The sequence below is a fragment of the Acanthisitta chloris genome, unplaced genomic scaffold (assembly GCF_000695815.1).
Source record: "Acanthisitta chloris isolate BGI_N310 unplaced genomic scaffold, ASM69581v1 scaffold1575, whole genome shotgun sequence".
Classification (NCBI taxonomy): Eukaryota; Metazoa; Chordata; class Aves; order Passeriformes; family Acanthisittidae; genus Acanthisitta; species Acanthisitta chloris.
Genome location: NW_008674071.1, coordinates 49,676 through 60,978, shown reverse-complemented (window position 1 = coordinate 60,978; position 11,303 = coordinate 49,676). Strand labels below are relative to the sequence as shown.

The following is an 11,303-nucleotide window of genomic DNA, read 5'->3' as shown; positions in this document are numbered from 1 at the left end:
GGCAGTTTCCTGATGCCTGAATTTAGGACTGGTCAGAAATGCTTCTCCAAACAGTATTTAGGAATTATTCTTCCAGTAGTTAACATCTGTCCTGCTTTTGGCTGGGTTAGAGTTAATTTTCTACCTAGTAATGCATAGAGTGCTGTGTTTTTGGATTTAGGATGTGAATAATATTGATAACACGCTGATGGTTCAGGAGTTGTTGAGCAGTGCTTACCCTAAGTCAAGGACTTTTCAGTGTCTCATACCCTGCCAGTGAGAAGGCTGTGAAGAGAAGTTGTGAGGAGACACAGCCAGGACAGCTGATTGCAGATGATCAAAGGGATGTTCCATTCCATAGAGTGTCATGCCCAGAATATAAACTGGGTGGAAAACTGGCTGTGGACTGCTGCTCGTGAACTGGCAGGGATTGGTTGACAGGTGGTGAGCAATTGTGCATCACTTGTTTTGTATATTGAAATTTTTATTCTACTCTGTATTATCATTATTTATTATTAGAATTATTTTCTCCCTTTTGTGTACCATTAAACTGTATTTCAGCTCATGAATTTTATCACTTTTACTTTTTGGATTCTCTGCTTGGGGTGAGGAGCTGGTTGTGAACGCATGACTATGTGGTGCTTCAGTCCTTCCTGTGTGGTGGGACTTTTGGTAAAAAACCACAGATGAACATTAATTAATTAGAACAGTAATGCATGAAGAGACCTGCCTTAATTATAGCATTTCCTGACTTTCAGATTGTTTTACTGTAATGCTTTCACTATATTCTCTAAATATTTTTGTTCATAACTGGAAGTCACAGTTAAAATTTGGAGCCATTTTTACACCATCTCATACATCCTTTTGTTGTTTATGAAAGAATACAGCTGAAAGAGTCTCTGTTGTAGCAGATGCTGCTGCTGTGCAGTGACTGTCTCTCAGAGTCTGAGCTCAGTTCTGTTCTCATCGCCATCAATGGGAGTTTTAATATTGTCTACCCTGTGAGTGTCTCTTTTATTGATGTCCAGGTGATGTAGTACAGCCTAGCAAAGAACTTGTATGTGTATCATGCTCTATATGAGTGTATAAGGACTTCGCAGAAGTCAGTGTCTTGGAATCTGTAAGAAGTGTTGGGAAAATAATGAAAACAAGAAACACTGGAAGTACTCAAAATAAGTACTGTTTAGGAAGGCATCTGCTTGAATTCACTCATATTTTGAGAACCCTTAAAAGACTTTTTATCCTTGAAATATGTCTAAATACATATGCTGACCTGTCTGGGGAGCTAAATGTTTCAAACATTAACAGAGTAGAAGCAGCAAACTAAATAATCCAGGAGCAGAGGCAATAAAGCAAATCACTTCAACCATCAACATGTGTATAATTTTTAATAAAACTACTGATACTAAAAAGCTGTTTGAAAGAAGAATGATAAAGTTGCATTAGGAAGCACTCTGGATTGAAGGTTGCTTGTCAAACCTTAATGCTGTCTTTATGCATTGCAATAATCTTTCAATGGGAGAAATCCCTGCAAAGTGGGAGAATAGTCTTTGACTTCTGTGCGGCAAAAAATAAGATCTGCTTAAAACCATTCGCTTGCCCTGCCTTTAAAAGCCTGTGGACATACACGAGAAAAATACATTTGGTGTTGAGGGCAGAATAAATAATAGGAGGAAGTAATGCTTTTCTCTCCAGAGGTAATTGAAGGCATTTATGAGCTTCAGAGTCTAAAAGTCTGACAGTGGTTTTGAATGCAACTGATTTTAATGAACTTTTGAAAGTTGTTACCATTCTTTGACTTACTAAGTCTCTTCTGCTTTTGTTTTTAAATAGCTGTCTACAAACGTGTCAGCTCTAAATAAACTAGGTTGGAAATCCTGATTTTGTGTGAAATTGTTAATTTTTGTAACAGGAGAATACCCCACTGCTGGATTTTCTGTCTCTCAAATGTCTCTACAGTGCAAAGCAGGGATCAAAATTGAAGTTCTTTCTTTTGCATTTCAGGTCCAAACCATGAATTACGTTGGACAGTTAGCAGGACAAGTGTTTGTAACTGTGAAGGAGCTCTATAAGGGACTGAACCCAGCCACCCTGTCGGGATGTATAGATATAATTGTTGTACGTCAACCAGATGGAAATCTTCAGTGTTCCCCTTTCCATGTTCGCTTTGGGAAGATGGGAGTTCTACGTTCTAGGGAGAAAGTGGTAAGAAAATTGAAAATTTTTATATATTCTGTCTGTGAGTTAACTCTATATAAAGTGCAAGGTTCAGTTAAAATGGTTGTTACTGATTGTTGCATTTCAGAGCATAATTTGTAAGATACTGACTAATAACTAAAACAATACGGTGTTCAATGAAGCAAAATCTGGAATGTGCTAATTTGAGCCCACTAGATTTCATTAGTGACTGCATTAAAACCCTTTTCTTTGACATGTTCAGTGATAGTTACAAAAATGAAGGTATTAATGAAGTAATATTTTCAGATAATAGAACACTGAGGTTAATTGAAGCTAGAAAAAGCAGTGAGGACCTTGAAATAAACGTAACCAGGCCGAATGACCCCGTAATATGATGTATTAGATGTGAAGCTACCAATGAGTAATGCATGACAGATAATTTTAGGAAATAATTTATAACTACCTACAGTCTAGGTTTTACTGTACCTATAATTGTTCAGCAGAAAGATCCTAAAGTCAGCATGGATGTTGTTCAGTTCTTACATAGATCAGAAAGAAATTCCTATATTTAGGATTGGTAAAAGTTGAAGATGTTACTATGCCCATGGTATTCTGTGTCCTGAAATAAAATATAAGGGTAAGAGTTATCTAAGTCTCAAAAAAATTTACGGTGAAAATGGAGTTGGTGGCTAGAATGATTATAGGCAAAAAGAGATCCTCCTGAGCAGAAATGGAGATCGTTAGTTATGGGTGTACAGTGATGTGATAAATGTGTTGAAGAAACAGACAAACTGTATGAAGAATGTGAAATTATTTTTCTTTTTTATGCTTCTCATAGCATAGAGAAGTCTGTTTAATTAATTTGAAAGACAGCATAGTAAGAATTTGCATTTGGAAGTATTTCTTGCACATTTCAAAATTAGCCAATAGATTTGTGTGGCAAGTGAAGCATTCAGAATTATATTTTAAAAGATTCATAACTTTTATATAATGGCTATAAACCTTTCTGACTAGAGGAGCAAGACAGCAGTGAGCTGAATGAGTAAGAAAAACATTTTTATAATTGATTACCTTGTGAAGGGAGAAGGAAAGAAACAGAAGTTCACTATTTTATGTTTATTATAAGGTTTCCTACACTTCCCTGAGAAACATTTGCCCAGTGACTGCAGCAGGACAGCTGAACAGGAACTGTGTACCTAAAATAACTTTCTTTTCATAGAAGAATATATTTATTTTCTTCCAGGTTGACATAGAAATTAATGGAGAGGCTGTAGATTTGCACATGAAACTAGGAGACAATGGAGAGGCCTTTTTCGTGCAGGAGATGGATAATGATCAGGTAAGAGCCAAAACTAATGCATTAAAGATTCACTGCCTGTTCTTCAGGTCAGTTTTGAGTTTAGGAATGTTGAAAAATATACCTTTACCCGTTTTATAGTTTTGAAAGTTTCTAGATTAATTTCTGTTATGGAAATTTAATGCTATGCAATTACTTTGGGGTTTTTTTTTGTTGCTATTTGAAAAAAATCTAAAGGTAATCACATAACTGAAAAATAAACCATACTTTATGTGCACTCCAGTTTATGAACAGAAATGACATGTATGGAGTTTGCATGCTCCGAAGTTGTGTGTAACAGAGGTTAATGTCCACAGACCTCTTTTTTTTTGCAGAAATCTGTGATTTGAACACATGCATTCAGCAGACTGACAGTAAAAGTGCACATGCTCTGTAAACATCTGTACATACATTAATTCTGGTAGCCACCATGAACATGATCTCACATCTATTATTCACATGGAATTACTTTTGAATGAGGATGTCTGCTCTTGAACTGTATGGTTAAATACTAGTTTATATTACAGTCACACTAATTTTGAATAGTCCACATGTAATATAGGAAAATTTTTGCAGATGTTTCTCTTCAGATATGCCAAATAATTTTTGTCACTGTCCAGAGCTGGATGAGTTTTCAAATTCTTATATTGAGTACGATGTTACTAGCTTCAGGTGAGAGCTGTGTGCATCTGCAGTATTCATCTCTGTATCTTTGTTTAAAACTTTTGTGTGGTAACAATTATTTGGTGACTGAAAATTACTGGAAATTTCATGAATGTCTAGAAATCTGTATATATATGATTGAATAGCATTATGTTTGTGTGACCTAATTATAAGCCACTGACCAATCTGGCTACTGTCATCTGAGTTGTGAAGGGGACTTGGATTTTACAAAATATACAGGTTGTAAACTAAGATTTTATTTCTGCTCTGTATCTAGCATGAGGTGGATAGAGACCCGTGCCATAACCTGGCCAATATTAGGTACTGGGAGAGTGCTCTTTATTCAGAGTATTGTTCATGGCTTGTTTAAGGACATGCAGCTGTGGAACAATGTCCATGTGCCATAGGAGCATACTGGACATCCAGATGTGTAATCTTTGTTACTTATGTGAGGAGTAAATTACTTAGATGCTGGTAATTGTGCATAAGTTTTAGAACCAGTTGTATGACTGGTGAAAGAACTAATATGGTTTGAATTTTTTGTTTTGCAGGAGGTAATTCCTTACCATCTCTCTACATCTCCCATTCTGTCTGAGGGAACTGCTTTAATGGAATCTCAGTTGAAGAGGAATTCCATAGACAGGATAAGAAACCTGGACACCAGTGCATCCTCACAACTACCACCCCAAGCCCATGGATCCCAACCTTCTACTGAAACATCTTCAGTCTGTAGCTCTGTGAAAAAAAGGAGGAAGAAGAGGAGGAAGTCTACCCATAAAATAGACAGCTTAAAAAGAGAAGACACACATGGAGACACATCAGAAGATGAAGACATGTTTCCTATAGAGATTAGCTCAGAGGATGAAAAAGAACCATTGGACAATTCAAGGTATCATAGTGGGATTGAGATGTGTAATGGAAACCTAGGTTAATGTTCCATTCCATGTTTTCTAACAGTGATTCTAAGTCAGAACACATAGCTGATGAACATGTTACTTGGAAAAAAAAAGCTTCAGGCTGGAAGCTGTTTGGAGTGTTAGTTACAAAAGTAATGAAAATGTCATCGAAAACGTCAGAAGAATCCTCTGTGGTGGTTTGAACTAAAAAGTTTGAATCAAATAACATTTCTGTCTGCTTTTAGTTCAGGTTATACTAGTTCTTTTCTGCAGTAGGAGTTCTTTGTTATCTGATGTGTATGACAATTCAACAATCAAATATGTTTTTAAATGTCCTTTCTTCCCCTATACTTAGGATCCCTGTTCCAGATGTGTTTGTTGATGATGAATCTGACATAAAGACTCCTGCAGTTTCTATCCTTTCTCAGTCTGCACCTTACCCTCATTCAGATGGAGAATGGTCACCTCTTCAAAGGTACTTATTTTGACAGTACATTCCTAGATACTACTTTAATCTTAATTTTTCCATTAATGTCTTCTGTGCTAGTGCTATATGAGGTCTCACTAAAAATTTTGGTATCAAACATGGTCACTGACCACTATTAGATAAATGCTTTCTGTATTTGCAGTCAGATTGTGTACAAAACCTTCAGGTTAGCCTTGTCCTTGATTCCGTAAATGCTTGCATACAAATGCAGGCCCACAAATTCTGAAGAATATTTTGATCTATTAATGTCACTGCATATAAATACAGTAGAGAGGTTGAATGTTTTGTGAAATCTGAATATTTGCCTGATGCACACACCTTGTAAGTACTGTAGTGAATGCAGATCTATAAGTACTTTGAGTGTAATCCTTTTAAGAAACTGCAAGATTGGGGTTGATGTATAAAAATAAGATTTTTTAAAACAAGTAAGAATGAGCTTTTCATGTCTCTTTTACTATAGGCATGAAATATTTTTTGTGTGAGAAGAACACATACAGTAATTTGCTTACTTTCTCCTGTATGTGTATTTGTGTGCATGTGTATAACTTCCATGTCAAAACAGAGGAGTTGGACATCCTGTCTTGTGTCTGTGGAACACTGTCAAAAAAGGGCAATTTTTTGCTTAATGTGCATTGCATTATAATTCCAGTTAGGTCTGTGTGTGCCCCCATGTACATGTGCTCCACATGCTCCATGCAGGCTGTTGGAGTGCAGCAATATTCACAAGACCTTATCCTAAGAAATCTAATCTCAATATCCTGCCTCTGTAGTTGTTGGGCAGAGGAAGGGAATGTGAGGAGATTATTTCAGAGCAAGGGCTCTGTTTAAATTGAGCATTGAATTGCACTCTGGAAGGAACTTTCTCCACTGCCTGTAAATGCAGCTGTAAAGCTTAATGCAATTAGCTTCACCAGTCTGGTGACAGCTCATGTCAATATCCTGCCCTTTCAGTGGCTTCTGGAATTGTATGTTCTGTTTATTTCTTGATTGCTGTATTCTGGATTTTGAAAACTCTAGATGTGCATTCGGCATTCGTGTAGCTAATGCACAAATAGTTTATGTTAATCAGCACTTGTGAATAATGACACCTGTTTTTCTTTCTGTCAACATGCTGTGCTGCCCAGTAAGCCTATAGATTGCACAGGTCAAACCTCTCTCCTCACTGTTCCAGCAGATGGAGGCCTATCTAACTCTTGTCCTCAACAATCTTCTCACTTTTCTCTTCCAGACAGGTAGAACAGTTGTCCTCCCTCTTTGCTGGGCTGCTTTTTAATCCTATTAAGGCATTAATACACTTTTAACACATTAATACTATGTGAACTTCATTGAATTTGTAACTGTGCTTATTGCTAACCCTGAAACTTTGAAAGTGACAGTGAAAACCACTTCCTCTGCTTGCTTCTTTGTGGGCATTGAATGGAGGTAAGTTACCTTCATGAATCATCCATTGAATGAGGATGGCTGATATAAAATCAGGCCAATGAAAACCTGGGTTAAAACACAAAACTGATTAGGATGATTAAAAAAAAAGAATTTCAGTAGTGAAAACTTACATTCCCCTGAAAACTGATACTTCCATGTAGCTTTTGACAGTCAGCCTATATTTTAATGAAATTTTTATCCCATGGTTTTCCTGAGTATTTTGCTTGTGCATAGGTTGCAAAAGTAAAAGCAAAACAAAAGCCTCAGAGATAAGTGAGCAATAAGAAATGCAAAACTTGTAATAGGAGGAGCCTAGTGCCAAAAGAGAACTTCTCTTCCTTTTTCCCTGGTTTGGGGAAGATTTTCTGTGTGTTGGATTGCAGTGGGGGATCATCTTGCAGAGTAAAGATGATGCAATAGATAAAGCATCCTATTTAAGGTTTAGGAGACGGAGACTTAAGCCTTTGCTGTAGCATACGATTCCTCTGATGGTGGACTCTTCTACGGAGTTAAAACTGGATACAGACACTTTTTGTGTTATCTTAAATTTGAGAAGTCTCAAGATTCTGCAGCCAAGCTCTTTATATTAAGTCAGTGGAGAGAGGCCACAGCAACTCAGTTAAAAAAATTGAAATAGATGTCTGAATATGACCTCTACAATTCTCCATTAATTCTGGGAAAGCTTTGAGTAATAAATCGGGCTATATTGCTCAATGCTTATCTCAATGTAGTTGCCATACTAGGTGCCTAAGGCTGTATTGAAGCTGATAGTCTTGAGGTATTTTCCTACCTTCTAGGTCTGCTCTCTTTAACCTGACCATGTTGCAGCCCCAAGTCAAAGTGATATACTAGGATATTCAAGGCTGTTCACCTTAGTGTTTTTCATTAGAAGTAAGGGCAGGTGTACAAGTTGGGATGGAGCAGTGATGTGTTCTGTGTGGCTTCGTGAACTTTATGGTGGGCTTAACCTGTCTTACAGTCTAGATAGACAGCTAAAGTGCTGTAGTAATTTGTCTGAGTGAGGCTGTTACTACATCTGCCACCTGAGAGGAGGTTCAGAGGCTCTCAGTTATTGCTGTGCCATGTATGTGATGTAGGGCTCTTGCCTTCTGACTATCTTTTCACAGTTTGTTTGTCATCAGTCAAGACAGGACCTTTTTTTCGGGTCACACTGCTGCTTTCTCAGGGCTGTCTTGCTTTCAGTGGAAAACACTGCAAAGATCAGCATGGTTTGCTATTGAAGAACTGTCTTCACAGGCCAAGTTCCTTGTTACTTGACACTGGATTAGAATAAATGCAATAATAACTGTTAAGGAATATATAGGATTGTGACGCAAATATTCAGCATTTATGGGATGTGAATTGGAGATGCTGATCTCAATGGCTGAACTGAAGTTTCCTTCTAGTGCGGTGCTGACAGGATGGGTGCCTCTAGTTTGGTCTGTAATACCTCAGAAATCTTTGCAAGGCAAGGGAATTTTAGCTGACATGGGTCGGTCCCTAATATAAGGATACAGGCGTTGCAAGACATAGTTCAGCCTAAGACAAACCCAGATGTGTGCATGGATCACTGGGCAGACTTTAGCAGCAAGAGCCAACACAGAGCAGAACTCTGCCTGCACTGTATATGCAAGTGCCATATTTCTGGCATATGTCTGGTAATATACATCGTGGTGCTTGGTGCTGAGTAATAGCCTGGCCTCTTTCCCCTCAGTTGTGCAAGGGAGCTGTATTTTCAGGGAGAACTGTGGAAAAGACCAGGTTCCCCCCTGCCCCAAATCACTTTTCTTACTGCAGAATGCAGTTGCTAAAAAACTCACTGGGCATTTTTTTAATCCTTAGAGCTTGAAAATACTTTTAAAATCATATTGATTCCTTCATCTGTCAAATGGAAGGTTATAACCTAAGGACTAATAAAATTTCAAAATTCTTAGAACCAAAAAAGATCTTCCACAGTCATATTGTGGAGAAACTTTATAATTTAATTAGATAACATAATTGTCTGTAGGTAAACAGTCATAGCATTTATCCATATTCAAAGTGCATCTTACTGCAACATAGATGAAACAAAACCTGAATAATGTAGATAATGAAGTTGCTGTCATTTCAGGTGTGAAAGTCACAGATTTTTAAAAGGTGTTTTGTGTTAATGTGAAGTAATTATTTTCCTGTGACCAATGAATTCCCTACCAGCTAGCCCTACAGAACTGCCTTACACTCAAAATGGAAGACCTTATAGCACCTTCCAGTACCCAAAGGGGCTACAAGAGAGCTGGAGAGGGACTTTATACAAGGGCATGGAATGATAGGACAAGGGAGAATGGCTTTAAACAGAAAGAGTAGAGGTTTAGATTGAACCTAAGCTAAGAAATTCTTTACTGTGAGTGTGATGAGGCACTGGCACAGGTTGCCCAGAGAAGTCACGGATGCCCCACCTCTGGAAGTATTCAAGGCTGTGTTGGATGAGGCATGGAGCAACCTGGTCTAGAGGAAGGTGACCCTGCCCATGGCAGGAGGGTTGGAACTAGATGATCTTTAATGTCACTTCCAAATCATTCTGTTATTCTATGAAAGAGCAAAGCTAGTTTGGATATGTAGTTTGTCCAGAAGGTAAAGAATAAATCAAACATGAATACTTTATACTAAAGGGTAGGGAGAATTTTGGTTTTGAGTGTGAAAGTAACTCATTTTGGACCTTTGATTTAGGAATGTTGTGAATTCTTTTGTTGCTTGTAGTTCTTAAATCAGGATTGGATAAATATACTAAAGACACATTATGGCTCAGAGAAGAAATAATAGGCTTTGTTCAGAGGATTCTAGGTGAAATTCTATGACTTGTGTTATGCAGAAAAGTAGAGTAGATAATTGGAATTTTCCCATTTGTCCTTAAAATCAGTGAATCATTATTTATTAATGACTGACTTGACATCACATTATTGACTTCGACACATTGAAAATATGCTACAAGCTGATAATTTACTAATTAATTATTAAATATTTTATATTAAGTAGTTGTCAAAACAAACCATTAGATATGTTTGAACTGAAAGGGCTCAAATTCATTGTGTAGCTCTCCTGCTGTTTTCCCTATGAGCATCTATCCAAGGGTATAACTGAACAAGTTAGCAGAAGGAGTCAATTGGATTCCTGAGACTAATTTATTACTTAGTCAGGATAAGGTGTCTTGTTGATACAAGTGAGTAATTTCTGCACTTCATATCCATTATAGCTATACTAACATCTATTCATCTACTGCTGCTGGTACAATCCTCATTCTTTTTTCCACACAGAAACCCAAAAATCCTCCTGAAATGTTCGGGTCCAGTGCTCTTGTTCCATCTCTTTCAGCTTCTCAAATCCTACTTCTGTGACAGCGCTTACTAAAAAATGGATGAGAAATCTGAATGCCAGTCTAAGAGGATCCTGAACAGTTTAAACCACTTATCCATGCTCTTATACTTTCAGTTGGCTCATGGTTATTTCAGTCTTCAATGTTTTGGGTTGGTGGATATCCGTTTGGAAAGTGCGTAGTGCATTGTGGTTACTTTTGGCTTTGTAACGTTTTATTTTTCTTTAGCCCATCAGATTCACGCCCTCCTACTCCACAGAGTGACTCAGAATTAGTCAGTAAACCTATGGACAGAAGTGGACTGAAGAATAATCCCCAGATGCACTGGGCATGGGGGGAGCTACCCCAGGCTGCAAAGGTATCCAATGTAATTTAATTCCTGCTAGCATGTGTTGTGCTTTAATGGGGAACATGTGCTTATTTTACTGCAGGTTGCTGAAGAGTGAATGGATCTTGGTTTTATATAAAATTGCAGTGTTTTATGTAAGAGAATTGCATCTTGTTCCTTAGGAGGTACAGGAAAGTACCTTGTGCCATGTTTTCATGGCACACATTGTTTTCAATGCTGATGATATACAGAAGAACATGAAGTACCTGAGACCTAGTCTTGTAAGAGTTAAAAGCTTAAATAACATATAAAATCAAAGTCAATGTATTTTGGTAAATCATGACATTTATAAGTAGTCTTAGATGGGAATTACGTGTTTAGTGTTAGCAGTATGATTCACAAAAATTAAAATGGGTTACTTGAGTACATAAGCATCCAGAAACACCAGCAGTTCTGTATCTCTGTGTGCTCAGGCATGCTGTTCTTTTGACTGAGAGGACTGGCTTGGTGCCTGTCTCCCCTGGGAAGCCATTTGGCCCAGTTAGGTGGTAGGATCTGCAGTGTGCCGGCAGTGTTGTCTCCCATGCTGCACAGTAACCATGAACTTCTGTGTTCTGGTGGTGGCACCAGAATTGTAGTGGTACTATTATAATTTTTCTGTAATT

General features: G+C 37.7%; 1 protein-coding gene across 2 annotated transcripts in view; it reads left to right on the top strand.

Moving 5' to 3' along the window:
• The first annotated feature begins 1,989 nt into the window (after positions 1-1,989).
• Positions 1,990-11,303, top strand: part of LPIN1 (lipin 1) — a 34,822-nt gene continuing 25,508 nt past the window's right edge. Inside the window, exons 1-6 of one of the 2 annotated variants that reach the window (XM_009075164.1) lie at positions 1,990-2,184; positions 3,401-3,496; positions 4,708-5,045; positions 5,408-5,527; positions 6,664-6,771; positions 10,539-10,668. In XM_009075164.1, the coding sequence (XP_009073412.1) occupies positions 1,993-2,184; positions 3,401-3,496; positions 4,708-5,045; positions 5,408-5,527; positions 6,664-6,771; positions 10,539-10,668 (984 nt within the window). In that variant the 5' untranslated portion in view covers positions 1,990-1,992. The remainder of the gene's footprint in view (positions 2,185-3,400; positions 3,497-4,707; positions 5,046-5,407; positions 5,528-6,663; positions 6,772-10,538; positions 10,669-11,303) is intronic. The other variant, XM_009075165.1, reaches the window with a different exon arrangement.